The 16,376-nt window shown below is 54.6% G+C and overlaps 2 protein-coding genes across 6 annotated transcripts in view; both read right to left on the bottom strand.

Annotated features, from left to right (window-relative positions):
* Positions 1-3,508, bottom strand: part of RNF213 (ring finger protein 213) — a 139,352-nt gene extending 135,844 nt beyond the window's left edge. For both annotated transcript variants that reach the window (XM_063706018.1, XM_063706017.1), the window contains exon 1: positions 3,364-3,508. The gene's annotated coding sequence lies outside the window, so the exon portion shown is untranslated. The remainder of the gene's footprint in view (positions 1-3,363) is intronic.
* A 284-nt stretch (positions 3,509-3,792) lies between these two features.
* SLC26A11 (solute carrier family 26 member 11) overlaps positions 3,793-16,376 on the bottom strand; it is a 33,744-nt gene continuing 21,160 nt past the window's right edge. For 2 of the 4 annotated variants that reach the window (XM_055389305.2, XM_019027463.4), the window contains 9 exons: positions 15,740-15,790; positions 12,307-12,367; positions 11,354-11,409; positions 10,914-11,054; positions 9,026-9,153; positions 8,608-8,707; positions 7,995-8,128; positions 5,882-5,954; positions 3,793-4,658 (listed from right to left, as the gene is read on the bottom strand). In XM_055389305.2, the coding sequence (XP_055245280.2) occupies positions 4,567-4,658; positions 5,882-5,954; positions 7,995-8,128; positions 8,608-8,707; positions 9,026-9,153; positions 10,914-11,054; positions 11,354-11,409; positions 12,307-12,367; positions 15,740-15,790 (836 nt within the window). In that variant the 3' untranslated portion in view covers positions 3,793-4,566. Of the gene's footprint in view, positions 4,659-5,881; positions 6,111-7,994; positions 8,129-8,607; positions 8,708-9,025; positions 9,154-10,913; positions 11,055-11,353; positions 11,410-12,306; positions 12,368-15,739; positions 15,791-16,376 lie in introns of those variants that run through there. The other 2 variants (XM_055389304.2, XM_063706025.1) reach the window with 2 other exon arrangements.

Raw genomic sequence — 16,376 nt, forward strand, 5'->3', positions numbered from 1 at the left:
GCCATGCTTCCCAGGCTACAAGAAGAGCCTCCGGCCGGGCTCAGTGGCTCACACCTGTAATCGCAGCACTTTGGGAGGCCAAAGCGGGCGGATCACAAGGTCAGGAGTTCAAGACCAGCCTGGCCAATATGGTGAAATCCCATCTCTACTAAAAACACACAAAAAATTAGCTGGGCATGGTGGCATGTGCCTGTAATCCCAGCTACTCGAGAGGCTGAGGCAGGAGAACTGCTTGAACCGGGACCCGGGAAGTGGAGCTTGCAGTGAGCCGAGATCATACCACTGCACTCCAGCCTGGGCTACAGGATGAGACTCCGTCTCAAAAACAAAACAAAATTAAAAAAAACCTCCTTGCAGGCTGCAACCCTTTATGAGAAACAAGTTCGCCTTTATTAACGTTTGAACCTCGACGTTCTTCAGCTGACAGTCGCTAGAGTTCCTTGGCTTGTCCCTGCCTTCATGTTCACAGCACATGCTCCATGTGTATCGATGACCAAATTTCCCTTTATAAAAACACCACTTCCAAATTAGCTGGGAGAGGTGGCGGGCGCCTGTAGTCCCAGCTACTCAGGAGGCTGAGGCAGGAGAATGGCCTGAACCTGGGAGGCGGAGCTTGCAGTGAGCCGAGATCACGCCACTGAACTCCAGCCTGGGCGACAGAGCAAGTCTCAGTCTCAAAACAAACAAAACAAAACAAAACAAAACAACAACAACAACAACAACAACACACCACTTCCAGCCTGGGCAACGTGGCAAAACCCTGTCTCTACACAAAATTTAAAAATGTGGCTGGGCGCAGTGGCTCACCCCTGTAATCTCAACACTTTGGGAGGCCGAGGCGGGCAGATCACTTGCAGTCAGGAGTCTGAGAACAGCCTGGCCAACATGGTGAAACCCCATGTCTACTAAAAATACAAAAATTAGCCGGGCATGATGGTGCATCCCTGCAATCCCAGCTACTCTGGAGGCTGAGGCAGGAGAACTGCTTGAGTCCGGGAGGTGGAGGTTGCAGTGAGCCAAGATCGCACTATTGCACTCCAGCCTGGGCCACAGAGTGAGACTCTATCTCAAAAATAAATAAATAGATGAATAATAAATCATAAAAATTTGCCCTGCATGGTGGCTCATGCCTGTGGTCCCAGCTACTTGGGAGGCTGAGGCAGGAGGATCACTTGAGCCAGAGAGCCGACTGGTCAAGCCACCGCAATCCAGCCTGGGCAAGAGTGAGAGCCTGTCTCAAAACAAAAAAACAAGAAGTCACCGCTTATATAGGATTAGGCCCACCCTACTCCAGCATGGCCTCATTTTAACTTGAACTAATTACATTTGCAACAACTGTATTTTCTTTTTTCTCTTTTTTTTGAGATGGGGTCTCACTCTGTTGCCCAGGCTGGATTTCAGTGACACAATCAGGACTCACTGCAGCCTCGACCCTCCAGGCTCAAGTGATCCTCTTGCCTCAGCCTCCAGAGTAGCTGGGACTACAGGCCTCCCAAAGTGCAGAGAACTCTTATTTATTTAATTAATTAATTTATTTATTTTTTGAGTCTCGCTCTGTTGCCCAGGCCAGAGTGCAGTGGCATGATCTCAGCTCACTGCAACCTCTGCCTCCCGGGTTCAAGTGATTCTCCTACCTTAGTCTCCTGAGTAGCTGGGACTCCAGACACGCGCCAACACGCCTGGCTAATTTTTGTATTTTTACTAGAGATGGGGTTTCACCATATTGGCCAGGCTGGTCTAGAAGTCCTGACCTCCTGACCCATCCGACTCACCCTCCCAGAGTGCTGGGATTACAGTTGTGAGCCACCGTGCCCAGCCTAGAACTCTTTCTTAAATTTGTACCCAACATAGAATTGTTTGGTCCGTGTGTTCACTCAAATAGCATCTTAAGATGGGTATCATTCTGCAACTTGCTTTATTCCACCCCAAAATCAGTGTTACAACTTAAAGCTTCACCTCATTTCTCTTTTTTTTTTTTTTTTTGAGGCAGAGTCTCACTCTGTCACAGAGGTCAGCTAATTTTTCTATTTTTAGTAGAGACAGGGTTTCGCCATGTTGGCCAGACTGGTCTGAAACTCCTGACCTTAAGTGATCCACCAGCCTCGGCCTCCCAAAGTGCTGAGATAACAGGCGTGAGCTGCCACACCCGGCCTTCACCTCATTTCTTTTAACTGCTGCACAATATTCCACGGCATTATTCACGTGTCCTACAGTCAAGATGTTACCGAATTCAGAGAAAGTCAGGTTTCTTCCTACTTCTTAAAATTACTGACCAAGTTGTGAGAAACATCCTTGTGCCTGCTTCCTGGAAGGCTGACTCAAGCATGTTTGAGTAGATTCCGAGAAACATAACTGCTGAGTCATAGGTGGTATGCAGATTTATGAAACTGATAGTGCCTAGTGCCCGCCACAGTCTGTTTACCTTCACCCATCCCTGTGAATGAACCATGTCTAGGTTCAAGCATGGATGCCCTTGGTATGTGAGTGCAAGCCAAATGTGGACTGCTGCCTCTTCCAGCCCTGGCAGGGGGCCCCAGTGAGCACAGCTTTGGGACAGGTTCACTTTATGTAGAAAGAGAAGCTGCCTGAGGTCAGAAACGACATGGATTGGAGGGCAGGGGTGAACAGTTCACTTGTGAATGAGAGAGGGGCAGGCATGGTGGCTCACACCTTAATTCCAGCACTTTAGGCTGAAGCTGGAGTATCACTTGAGCCCAGGAGTTTGAGACGAGCCTGGGAAACAAAGTGAGACCCTGTCTCTATAAAAAAAATTAACAAATTAGCCTGGCGTGGTGGCATGTGTCTGTGGTCCCAGCCACACCAGAGGCTGAGGCAAGAGGATTGCTTGAGCCCAGGAGTTGGAGACCAGCCTGGGGAACACAGTGAGAGGAAAGGGATGGAGGGAGGAAGAAAAGGAAGGAAGAAAGGAAAGAAAAGCGGAAGGAAGAAAGAAAAGGAAGGGAGCAAGGGAGGAAAGGAAGAAGGAAAGAAAGAGGAAGGAAGGAAGGGAAAGGAAGGAAGGAAAGAAAGGGAAGAAAGGAAGGAAAGGAAGGAAGGAAAATGGGAGGCAAGGGACCTGGAAGAGTGACGCAGATGAAGGACACTCCAATGTCCGCTCCCATGTCCAGTCGGGAGCCCCGCAGCCAGCAGCCCTGGTTACAGAGGCCCTCCCCTTGCTGCGCTGACATTGGCCGGGACTGCCCAGGCAGAACGGGCAGAACGAGGCTCAGCAGGGCAGGCCACATTCTTCTTGAAGAAAGTGCAGGGAGAACACACCTCTGAGGCTGCCACAGGCCTCCAGGGATTTACCCCCAGACTCAATCAAAGCATTCATAAAAATACAAACATGCAGGCAGTCCTCACCTGCTCAGGCCGCCGTCACAGATCACCCCAGGCTGCAGGGCCTAGCACAGAGATTCATCTTCTCCCAGTTTTGGAGGCTGGGGTCCTCGTGAGGCCTTTCTTCCTGGTGGGCGCGTGGCCTGGTTTTGCCGTGTCCTCTCATGGAGTTCCCTGGGGTGTGAGGGTGCAGAGAACGAGCTCTCTGGCGTCTCTTCTCATGAGGACACTAAAACTATCGGTTCAGGGCCCACCTTTATGACCTTCATTAAACCTAGTTACCCCCTAAAAGCCCTGTTTCCAAACGCAGTCACATAGAGGGCAAGGGCTTCAACTTACACATCTAAAGGAGGCACGATCCCGTCTCTAACCCACGCACACGTTGAACAGAGGGCTCGGTAAGTCAATTATGATGCATATATAGACCAAAATACCAGGCAGACATTAAAAATCTTGTATTCTAATGCTATTTATTATCACAATAAATAATGCACTGCAAATGACTGCATGAAAAATGTGGGTTCCAGAGCACCATGTATAAAATGATCCCATTTATGTAGAACTGTAAACATACATCCACACACTGACGGACAGGTATATATGCATGTTTGGGGAGGGGTCTGGAATGATCACCCAAGTGGACAGGGTGAGGGGTGGTTTCCTGTATTTTTTACAATAAGCATTTATGACTTTTACAAAATCACCAAAGCTATCACTTTTTCCATTTAGAAAACACAAAATTATTTTTAAATAGAGACTTGACGTCATTTGGCACACCTTGGTTTTCTCTCGGAGAGCACAGATGCCGCAGACAAGAGGAGCGGACCCGCCTCCCAGACTCCTGCCTGCCCCGTCCCTCCCCTGCAGGTGGCACTGGTGAGCCGGGAAGGTGCTGCCAGCCCCAGGATGCCTCGCACAGCCCGGGCCGGAAACCCCTGCCCGCTTCCTCGCACAGTCTGTCATTCTAGAAGGCTCTCTCCAAACCAAAGAAGGTCATGCCAGGGAACAGCAGCGAGGTCATTTTCCAGTCATCCCACAGGAAGCCAGTGACCCCCACTCCCACCGCCGTGGACCTCCAGGCCTGGCTTCCTTCTCTTCCCCGGGTTACCTGCTCAGGGGTTTCTCAGCCAGACCAGCATGTCTATCAGGCGGCATCCAGCATCCAATCACAGTGACAAGAACCTTCCGGAACACCCTGCAAACTGTGGATGCCCACGGGTGGCCCCATTATGCCTTGAGCAGGGCAACCTTTTGGTCCAGAATGGAGTCTTCTCTGATGTTGTAGGGCTGGGTCCCTGGCTCCTGCCTCAGGTGCTTCTCTGCAGAAAATACAATAAATGTTTCAAGCACTAAAAGCTCAGAAGTGAGGATGGGTCAGTTCACAGGAAGGGATTAAGGAGGGCCTTCCAGGGTCCTGGAAGGTGTGCAGGAAGGAGCTGTGGGCCACCCAGGCCAGTGTCACTAACTCCATGAGGGTCTCACCTGAGTCTCTGTAAGCGTATTTTTCAGGTGACTAACGGCCCTTTCTTACTGCTCAGGGTACCCTCCCATCCCACGGCCAGGCCACATTCTGCGTATCCACCTCCAGTGCACTGCATCTGAGCTGATTCTACAACAACATGGGTGAATCTCCCTGACGTCACATTGAGCCAAGGAAGTCAGTACAACATCCGCCACCCCTCACTCTCACGGAGCTGACCCAGCTTCAGCTGTGACCTCAGTGGAAGAGGAAGAGGCCTAGCACTGGGGCCTGGGACCCTCTGGCCCCTGCTGTGTGGCCTGGGGTGGATGCTCTGCATCTCTGGCCCATCCTCTTGTTGACACCTGCTGCGGCTCAGACCTCCTGCGATTACTGTCTGAAGGCTCAGTGCCCACCCTGCTCCTGTCCCTCCCATACCTTCTGTCCCGGGGCTTCTGGATCTCCTGACCCGGCCCTGCTCTGTCCTGATCCCCCGGGATGTGGACTTTTGGCTGGAAGGACATCCTTCCAACCTTCTGCATGAAAAATGTGGGTTCCAGAGCACCAGGTATGAAATGGTCCCATTTACGTAAAACCGCAAACATATATCCACATCCTGACAGGCAGGTACATATGCGTATTTAGGGGAGGGGTATGGAGTGATCACCAAAGTGGACTGGGGTGGAGGTGGTTTCCTGTTTTGTTTTGTTTTTTTTTTTTTTGAGACAGAGTCTCGCTCTCTCACCCAGGCTGGAGTGCAGTGGCACAATCTCGGCTCAGTGCAACCTCTGCCTCCTGGGTTCAAGCGATTCTCCTGCTTCAGCCTCCCAAATAGCTGGGACTACAGGTGCGTGCCACCACACCCAGCTAATTTTTGTATTTTTAGTACTGATGAGGTTTTACCATGTTGGCCAGGCTGGTCTCGAACTCCTGACCTCAGGTGATCCACCTGCCTCGGCCTCCCAAAGTGCTGGGATTACAGGCGTGAGCCACTGTGCCCAGCTGGTTTCCCATATTTTTTACAATAAGCATTTATGATTTTTACAAAATCACCAAAGCCACAGGATGTCTGACTGTGCCCACCTGCTTCTTCCAGGGTAGAGAAGTACTGGAACCCCTTCAGGTCAGCGGACAGCAGGACACGGAGAACGGGGAGCTGAGGGACAGACAGACTTTAGCCAGGGCAGGGATGTTCCTCTGTAGCACACAGGCCGGCAGCCTGGTAGACATGCCATCTCAGAGTCTCCCGGAGAGGTATGGCTTCACCTCCATACCAGTGAATGGTGAGAAGAAACGCAGCCCCAGGGGAATGCTGTCAGAGGAAGACTTTTTTTTTTTAATTTTTTGTTTTTTGAGACAGGGTCTTGCTCATTGCTCAGGCTGGAGTCCAGTGGCACGATCATGGCTCACTGCAGCCTCAACCTCCCAGACTCAAGTGATCCTCCCACCTCAGCCTCCTGAGTAGCTACAGGTGCACGCCACCACGTCCAGCTATTTTTTCCTATTTTTTTGATGGGGTTTCGTCATGTTGCCCAGGCTGGTCTCAAACTCCTGGCCTCAAATGATCCTCCTACCTCGGCCTCCCAAAGTGCTGGGATTACAGGTGTGAGCCACAGTGCCTGGCCCAGAGGACTTTTTGTTTGTTTGTTTGTTTTTGAGATGGAGTTTCACTCTTGTTACCCAGGCTGGAGTGCAATGGCGTGATCTCGGCTCACTGCAACCTCCGCCTCCCGGGTTCAAGCGATTCTCCTGCCTCAGCCCCCTGAGCAGCTGGGATTACAGGCGTGCGCCACCACGCCCGTCTAATTTTTGTATTTTTAGTAGAGACGGAGTTTCACTATGTTGGCCAGGCTGGTCTCAAACCCTTGACCTCCCGCCTCGGCCTCTCAAAGTGCTGGGATTACAGGTGTGAGCCACCATGTCTGGGTCAGAGGAGTATTTTTTTAAGTGAATCATCTCCAAAGACCATGAAGACATGTGCTCTGCAAATATGACACAGGACGTAACACTTATGAGCGAAGTTCTGAAGGCACATGCCCAAATCTGAAGCCGGGCCCACCATCCTGTGTGACCGTGGGCAGATTACCTGGCTTCTCTGGGCCTCAGTGACCTCTTCTGGACATGGGGATGAAGATAACACTAGCCTCGTGGGCCAGGTTGGGAATGAAGGAAACTCTGACAAGGGTCGGCTGTGGTCCACACCTGGGGTATACGGGTCACTTGGCCTCCTGTTCCATGGCTAGTTCATGAATGTCTCCTCTGGGCACCTGGGGACACGCCCTAGTCCCCCACGTTCTGCCATCTAGGACTTGGCAGAGAGCGCACATTTAACCACAGCAACAGAGACCCCTGACTCTCTGCAAACACTGGCCACACCCCTGGGATGTTGACCCTGCAGTGCTCAGAAGGCTCCTAGGTGAGGCCTAAGACTCAGGGCCTGGGACCCAGCCCTTACACTTTACCTGCGGCTCTGAACAGGACGGCCTCCGTAGAAACCCGTCTTCAGCCTCTGGAAGCCCTGACAATACGTTTTTCATGAAATTCTATGAGCACCTGTTTTTTTTCGTTTGTTTGTTTTTGAGATGGAGTCCCACTCTGTCGCCCAGGCTGGAGTACAGTAGTGGGATCTCGGCTCACTGCAACCTCCGCCTCCCAGGTTCAAGCGATTCTCCCAGCCTCCCATGTAGCTGGAATTACAGGCGCTCGCCACCACACCTGACTAGTTTTTTTTTGTATTTTTAGTAGAGACGGGGTTTCACCATGTTGGCCAGGCTGGTCTTGAACTCCTGACCTCAGGTGATCTGCCCGCCTTGGCCTCCCAAAGTGCTGGGATTCCAGGAGTGTGCCACCACGCCTAGCCTCACCTGTCTCTTTTTGTTTCCTAAAATACAATTCCCCTGAGAGCAGGGACTGACCCTCGTTCACTGTGTGTCCCCAGCACAAAGGACAGTGTGGCAGTGACCAGAAGCCATAACGTGACCCCTCGGAGGGCTGGGGGCCACCGCTCCCCCTTCCACATGGAGGGACGAGGAAGGCCAGATGGGGACGAGAACTGTTTAAATCAGAAGCAGAGCCAGCACCGGCCGAAGGGCCGTCCAGCATCACAGCCCAGAGATGTCACATTCGCCATGGGAGGCAGGCACAGGAAGGCCTTCCGGCAGCTGCTAACCCCTAAGGCAGCCCAGTGCACACCCACCTGCAGGCCCACAAAGGCCAGGGCGACGCCCTGCTTCTGGAAGTCCTGAAGGAGCTCGCCGAGTCCCAGCACCACAGTGTAGTCGATGCTGCAGACATGGGTGCACTCCAGGACCAGGCAGCGTGGCGGGGACACTGGGGAGACAGGCCCGAGCCAGATCACGCCACCCAGAGCAGCCCAAAGCTGCTCTGCAGAGGCCAAAGGAGGCTCTGGCCAGGGGCAGGGGACAGAGAGGCCAGAGTGCTCCATCTCGTGGCGGCTGAGTCGCCCAGTTGGGGGATTCAGGTGGCAGGACCAGAGACAACTGTTTGGTGACAGCAGCAGCTGTTTCCCTCCTAGGACTCACAGGCCCTTAGCTCCCCTAAAATCAACCCCCCAGAAACAGGAACTGGACTTTAGGGGCAGGGAAGGAGTGATATGTGGGGAGCCACCACCCTTGCTGCAGCAGCCACTGGCTGAGGCCCACAGAGGACGGTCCAGCCCACTCAGAGATGCCTGAATCCTTGTGGACTGGAGAGCGTCAGGGACAGGGTCTTGGGGTCCTGAACAGCAGGGAGTGGGGGGCAGAGGACAGGGGAGTGACCTCAGACCACCTTGACCCCCGCCCATGCACCTTCCAGGGCCCGGCTCAGGATCTCCTTCCGCAGAGCCTCCACGGCAGGGAAGGACAGGCCGCTGGCCGGCTGCAGGACCAGAACCGGCCCCTCTGACACCTGTGGGGAGGAGTGAGTCCTGGAGGCGGGTCTGACCGGGTGGCCTCCACCAGGCTTGGCCTGTCCCAAGCGGGAAGCCCCCACCCAACCTAGCGTGCTGCAGGGGACCGGGAGAGGGGTGCTAAGGGGAGACCCCCACGGCCCCCACACAGTGGGAGAACACCATGGTTTATAGCAAGGTGACTGCCCACCTGCCAGCGAGTGGTCCCCTTCAGCAGCACCCACGACCACAATCACCCCGGACCCTCAAAACATAAGACCATGCCCAGGAATCCTGCCCCCAGCACACTCCCCACTCAGAGGCCACGGGGAGGGTACCTTGGTCTCAGGCCTGGCTGCAGAGTGCAGGAGCATGAGCAGAGACACCAGGGCCCCGGCCAGGATGCCGTACTGCACCTCCCAGAAGCACAGCAGGAAGGTCACGCACAGGGGCAGCAGGTCCAGCCCTAGGAGAAGAGTGCAGCTGAGGAATGCCCGGCAGCTGCCCGAGGCCCCAACATGGCCCTGCTGACCAGCGGGACAGCTTTCTGCCCCCCCACATATGAGTAAAGGTGCTCATGGACCCAAAGCAGCCCCCGAGGACACTCCTGAGGACTTGGGGACAGCAGCTGCTGACCAGGCCATGCTTCAAGTCGAAAGAAAGAAATGCCCTCCCCATCTGAGCTGAGCGCAGGTGAGACCTGCCGGCCGGTCCCTGGCCTCCAACCTCAGGGAGGGCAGCAGCAGGGGCTTGTCAGGGCACAGAGCTGGCCTGAGGAGTGGGGCAGGGACCACGTGAGCCCTTGAGACCTGGCCAAGGAGAAGGTGCCCTGGGGACAAAGTGCACGGGCTTAGCCCTGTGGGGGATTCCACCGCACGCATAGGTCAGGCCTGCCCCACCCTGGCTGAGCCTTGGTTTCTAGCAGCAGCGGCCATCCCATTCCACGCGGGCACATGAACACGTTTCAGGGCTGTTCTAAAGCCCCAGCGCACTGGCACGCGAAAGGCCCTGGCATGCAACGGGCATGCAAGAAAATTATCCATCCTTTCACCTGGCAACTTGCTGGGGCTAACGAGAAAATGCCAAGTAAGCCAGGGGAGCCCACGCCGCGCCTCTTCAGAAAACGCCAAGTAAGCTAGGTGAACCCACGCCACGCTTCTTCCACAAGCAAAACAAAATGTGTTAAGTTAAAGGAACTGCTCCCGTCCGGGACGTGAGGGGCGCCTCTGCCCGGCCACCCCTACTGGGAAGTGAGGAGCCCCTCTGCCCGGCCACCACCCCATCTGGGAGGTGTACCCAACAGCTCATTGAGAACGGGCCATGATGACAATGGCGGTTTTGTGGAATAGAAGTGGGGGAAAGGTGGGGAAAAGATTGAGAAATTGGATGGTTGCCGTGTCTGTGTAGAAAGAAGTAGACATGGGAGACTTCATTTTGTTCTGTACTAAGAAAAATTCTTCTGCCTTGGGATCCTGTTATCTGTGACCTTACCCCCAACCCTGTGCTCTCTGAAACATGTGCTGTGTCCACTCAGGGTTAAATGGATTAAGGGCGGTGCAAGATGTGCTTTGTTAAATAGATGCTTGAAGGCAGCATGCTCATTAAGAGTCATCACCACTCCCTAATCTCAAGTACCCAGGGACACAAACACCGCAGAAGGCCGCAGGGTCCTCTGCCTAGGAAAACCAGAGACCTTTGTTCACTTGTTTATCTGCTGACCTTACCTCCACTAGTGTCCTATGACCCTGCCAAATCCCCCTCTGCGAGAAACACCCAAGAATGATCAATTAAAAAAAATTAAAAAATTAAAAAAAAAAAAAGGAACTGCCATTCTGAGCCAGAGTGCAAGGCTGTTCCGCTGGCCCTGCTGGTCACCAGGGATGTCTCCTGTCCCTCCCCCAGCTGGGCCGGGCAGAGTGGTGGCTGGAGGCGGGTAGCAAGGAGGGTAGGGATGGGGGCAGGGGGATCAGGAGGGGACCCTCCTCCGGGTCAGTGCTCGCCTCAAGACCCCAGGTGTCAGGACAAGGAGCTCCAGCTCTTCCCACTGAGCCTCGGGACCATCTCTGGGGCCATCTCCTGGCCGTCCACTTCTCTGTTCCGGGACTGCCCTAACTTCCCAGTCCCAGCCCCACAGAGGGGGCTGCAGGAAAATGGGGCAGCATAAATGACACCCTCCGCATTCAGACACCGGATCACAGCGCTCTCCCCTGTAGGACAAGGACGTACTCTTAACACGCCAGAGCGTCCTGAAGATCTTGGTGTCGAACAGCGGGGCCACGGCCATGATGATGACGGCAGCCAGGGCAGACTTGGGGATGTAGTAGAACAGTGAGGTCAGGTAGTCCAGAGACAGCAGCACCAGCACTCCTGCGGGGCACGGGAACACAGGTGACCTCGGGGGTGCAGGGTCCCCCCAGCACGCAGCGTAGCAGCCTCTTGTTCAGCAGAGCCCACTGGGGACAGGGGTGGGGGTAGGGCGACGACTGCCAAGGCCTCCAGCCCCTGCTCAGTCTCCTGTGGTCCCCCTACTCCTGTGTGGCCCCCCAAGTCCCTGTGCAGTCCCGGGGCGCACGGCCCATGAGCCAAAGGGACGTCTCTGTGGGCCCCCTCCTCCCTTTCTCCCACTCTCAGGGCTGCGGGCACAAGGGGAAGATGGGGGGCCTTACCTGTCACCAGGCCCCCCGCCGGGGTGCACACCCCCGACTGAGCGTTCACGGCTGTCCTGGAAGGCAACACAGAGACCGTCAGTCACCAGGGGCCGGGAAAGGGGAGACCTCAGTCCACACTCCTGTAGCTGATCTTCCGAGGGGACGTCAGCTCCCAGCACGGCTTGGGAAGCAGGCGGGGACTGCAAGGGGACCGAGGCAAAGAGACTTAGGGTGCAGTCACAGACAGCCGCGCTTAGGCCACCCTGACTATAGGAAGAAGCTCAGGAAGCACGTGTCCTTTCAGGTTCCTGCCGACTTTGTCTCCTGCCCCCATCCAGGTGGGGCCCCCATACCCAGCAGGGCAAGGGTCACCAGCTGGGGGACTGGGCAGTGCCAGGCGACGCCTGCTTCTCTCCTTTAAGCCACAGGTCACCTCCATCCTGTTGTCCTGACTGAGGAGGGGCCGTAGGGCATCTGGGCTAAGCCTCATGCCCGGCTGCTTCAGGACAGAGCCGAGGCCCTTCCTATCTCCATGTCCTTTCAGGAATTGACTCTGGCACCAGGAGCCAGGAGGGCTTTGGCGTGCTGGGAACTTTCTAGTATTTATTTTAGAGACAGGGTCTCGCTCTGTTGCCCAGGCTGGAGTACAGCGGTGCAGTCACAACTCACTGCAGTCTCATCCTGCTGGGCTCAAGCGATTCTCCTGCTTCCGCCTCCAGAGTAAATGGGATAACAAGGGTGTACCACAATGCCCAGTGGAACTTTCTAGTATGAAACTGCAGGACGATCTATGAGAATAAAGAAACAGAGAACACCCTGGAGGACAGTGGGTGACCCCCAGCCCTGCCTCTCCACAGAGCGTTCACGGCGGAGGACGGGGCACCGGGGTCAGGGCAGGCAGACTCCTCGTCAGCGTAACAACGTTAAGGCGTCCAACGTGGGCAAACAGAAGAGGCGGACAGGTCACTCACCGTCCAAAGCTGCCTGTGACCGGGTAGGAGGAGACGAGGGAGCCCAACATGTTGGTGAGACCTGGGGAGGAGGCAAGACAGGCTGATCGTGGAGGGAAGGCACACAGGATGGGGGGAAAGGAGATGGGGAGGGGGACAAAAACCCAGAAGGGAGGCAGGAAGGCAGGGCTCGGGAGAATCATCCTGGGGGCCTGAGCCTGCGCACTCCTTCAGGGAAGGAAGAAAACAGGCCACATTCTTGCAGACGTAAAGCCTAGCCTTTTTTTTTTTTTTTTTTTCGAGACAGAGTCTGGCTCTGTTGCCCAGGCTGGAATGCAGTGGCGCGATCTCAGCTCACTGCAGCCTCCGCCTCCCAGTTCAAGTGATTCTCCTGCCTCAGCCTCCTGAGTAGCTGGGATTACAGGCACACACTACCACGCCTGGCTAATTTTTGTATTTTTAGTACAGACAGAGTTTTGCCATGTTGGCCAGGCTGGTCTCAAACTCCTGACCTCAGTGATCCACCCGCTTCGACCTCCCAAAGTGCTGGGACTACAGGCATGTGCCACCACACCCAGTTAATTTTTCTATTTTTAGTAGAGACAGGGTTTTGCCATGCTGGCCAGGCTGGTCTCAAATGCCTGACCTCAGGTGACCCATCCGCCTCAGACTCCCAAAGTGCTGGGATCACAGGAGTGAGCCACCATGCCTGGCAAGATCCTAGCTTTCAAACACTTCTCACCCAGCCTCTCCTGTGTGACCAGGACACGCCTTCCCCACGCAGAACAGAGGGGAGCATCTCACCACCCAGGAGGGGGTGAGAGCTGAGATAAAGTGCCCGTAAGACAAACCCTAGGTACTCGGGAGGTCAGTGGCTGCCCACCGTTCTCCACCCAGTTCCTTTCCGTCTCACGAGATGACAGCCACAGTGAGGCCAAGGTCATGGCCGGTATGCTGCCTCCCCAGGTGATGCCGGCTGCCTACAACAGACAAAGCCCACGCCCACAGCATTGCTGGGGCCCAAGAACGGGGATCACTGCTCAGGTTGACCCACGCTCCCACCAGCATCTGTCTCACCTGGGGCATCACTAAGACCAGAATCCCTCCTGCTCGCTAAGACCCACAGTGGGGTCTCAGGTCTCACAGGTGCAGGGCCTGCTCTCAAGGCGGCTCGGGCTGGGGCCAACTCAGCATCAGGGCATCCCGGGTGACATGGCCCAGCTCACGGCCCTGAGAGAGATGGGCTAGGGCAAGGAAATACAGGCGTGGGAGGGCTCGGTAGAGGCCCAAGGTGACCACAGGCTGCACGGGATCATCCTCATTCTACAGCAGCTTGGGCTGGGGACCCAACTCTGTGAGCCGAAGCTGACCAGGGCAACCCCTCCCAGCCTGGCCTTCATGGGCTCACGTCAGCCAGCTTCTTGCTGTGCGGCTGCTGAGGCCTACCTGGCCTATCTGAGATCAAGGAATCCCACGGCTGCCATAGTAACCTTGACCTTCGCTCGGTCTGTGTTGTATCCCTGGAACTCAGCGTGCCGTCAGAATAGTTCTGTGGTATTTTTAAAGTAATGGGAATAAGGCCAGGGGCTGTGGCTCAGGCCTGTAATCCTAGCACTTTGGGAGGCCAACGCGGGCGGATCACCAGAGGTCAGCAGCTTGAGACCCGCCTGGCCAACATGGCAAAACCTCGTCCTACTAAAAATACAAAAATCAGCCAGGCTCAGGGGCAGGTGCCTGCAATCCCAGCTACTCAGGAGGCTGAGGCAGGAGAATCGCTTGAACCCAGGAGACGGAGGTTGCAGAAAGCCGAGACCGTGCCACTGCACTCCAGCCTGGGCGACAGAGCAAGATTCCGTCTCAAATAATAATAATAATAATAAGTAAAGTAATGGGAATGGGATGCTCTGGGAAATCACATTTGGAAGATTTACTGGTGGGGTCTTTGAGGAGGCTGTGGATTTTCTCAGCCTGAGAGTGCGTGATTCCCAGGAAGCCCAAGCTCCGCCACTCAACTGGACAATGCCCCGCTCTCCATGGCTCAGAGAGAAGCCCGGGCAACGTCCCTTTGTGACCCAACCTGGGTCACTCACTTTGCTGTCAAGAAGCCAAATGGCTCTCGTGAAATTGTCAGGGTGGACACCCCTTGGGAAGAAGCCCATGGTGCTTCCTGGGTTATCCTGCGCCAGTCTCATGAGGGGCGAGAAGGAAAGGCAGGAAGGCCTGGGACCCACCATTTAGTTATGATAACTGAATTTAAGATTCACACTGGGCCAGGTGTGGTGGCTCATGCCTGTAATCCCAGCACTTTGGGAGGCCAAGGCAGGCGGATCACGAGGTCAGGAGTTCGAGACCAGCCTGATCAATATGGTGAAACCCCGTCTCTACTAAAAATACAAAAAGTAGCCAGGAATGGTGGCACACACCTGTAGTCTCAGCTACTCAGGAGGCTGAGGCGGGAGAATCGGATGAACCCAGAAGGCAGAGGTTGCAGTGGGCCGAGATTGTACCCACTGCACTCTAGCCTGGGTGACAAAGCAAGATTCAGTCTCTCACACACACAAAAAGATTCACACTGTGGTCTCGAAATATACCACTAAGAAGTCAGCCCGCAGAGACGTAACAAAAGGGAACTAAACCATGAAAGCGGGCACGACCCCCATCCACAGGCAGGCAACTTGGGGCCCCCGAGTCTTCATGAATCCACCTGCCCCTGCCTGGAGGGAGGCACAGGGCAGGGTGCGGGCACAATCAGAAGACTCCTCTCGATTCCCCCGGCCACAGCCTTCCCGTCTCGACCCCCGGCCCTGGGCGCTCCCTCCCAGAGGTGGGACATTCCAGGTGTTCCTGGATCTAGACCAAGGCCACAGACCTCAGGGTCAGGTACACAGCAGGTGCTCAATAAGTGGTAGAACAGACAACAGATGTCAGCTCCTTGTTCTTAGGGGTTAAACTGAGCAGTGTGGAGGTCTGGGAATGAGTCCTTGTTAATATTCTGGAAGAGCCAGGCGCGGTAGCTCATGCCTGTAACCTCAGCACTTTGGGAGGCCGAGGCAGGCAGATCACCTGAGGTCGGGAGTTTGAGACCAGCCTGGCCAACATGGTGAAACCCTGTCTCTACTAAAAACACAAAAATTAGCCATGCATGGTGGCATATGCCTTTAATCCCAGCTACTTGGGAGGCTGAGGCAGGAGAATCACTTGAACCCAGGAGGCAGAGGTTGTAGTGAGCCGAGATCGTGCCACTGCACTCCTGCCTGGGCAACAGAGTGAGACTCCATCTCAAAAACCCAAAACAAAACAAAATATTCCAGAAGATCCCATCTGGGGCCACCTTTGCCCTCCCAGTTCATCACCACCATCATGGTCTTCCTACAATGCAGGAGACACAGAGGGGCAGGCCTGGGACCCTGGAGGCCCACAGCTGGTGTCTTCCTTCCCGCGGCTGGGGTCTTACCGATGGCCAGCAGCTCCTGGTTGGCATCGATGCGGTAATTATTCTGAGATGCTAAAGGGAACCAACGGTAAAGACCTGGTCAATAATATTCAACATCGCTCAAAAAGTATTCACAAAATGTAACACAGATTATGAATTTCTACACACGGCAATAAGTTTTGTAAATCTAAGAATACACATCTAAAATATTCACATATATGTGCATGTAAACATGTGCTTGAATGTATCACAGAGTGGAAAGAGGTACAGTACCATGTAATCAGGCCAGGTATGGTGGCTCACAGCTGTAATCACAGCACTTTTAGAGGCCAAGGCAGGAGGATCGCTTGAGCCCAGGAGTTCGAGACCGGCCTGGGCAACATGGCAAAATCTCATCTCTACAAAAAATACAAAAATTAGCCAAGCATGGTGGTGTGTGCCTATAGTCCCAGATATTCAGGACGCTGAGGTGGGAGGATGGTTTGAGCCTAGGAGGTTGAGGCTGCAGTGAGATGAGATCGTGCCACTGCACTCCAGTCTGGGCGACAGAGTGAGACCCTGTCTCAAACAACAACAAGAAAACATGTAAGCAGTAGTTAATTGTGGTAGTAAAAGGGATTATGGGTGATTTGTCTCTTCTTTACTCATTTCTGCACTC

The sequence above is a fragment of the Gorilla gorilla genome, chromosome 4, assembly GCF_029281585.2.
Source record: "Gorilla gorilla gorilla isolate KB3781 chromosome 4, NHGRI_mGorGor1-v2.1_pri, whole genome shotgun sequence".
Lineage (NCBI taxonomy): Eukaryota > Metazoa > Chordata > Mammalia > Primates > Hominidae > Gorilla > Gorilla gorilla.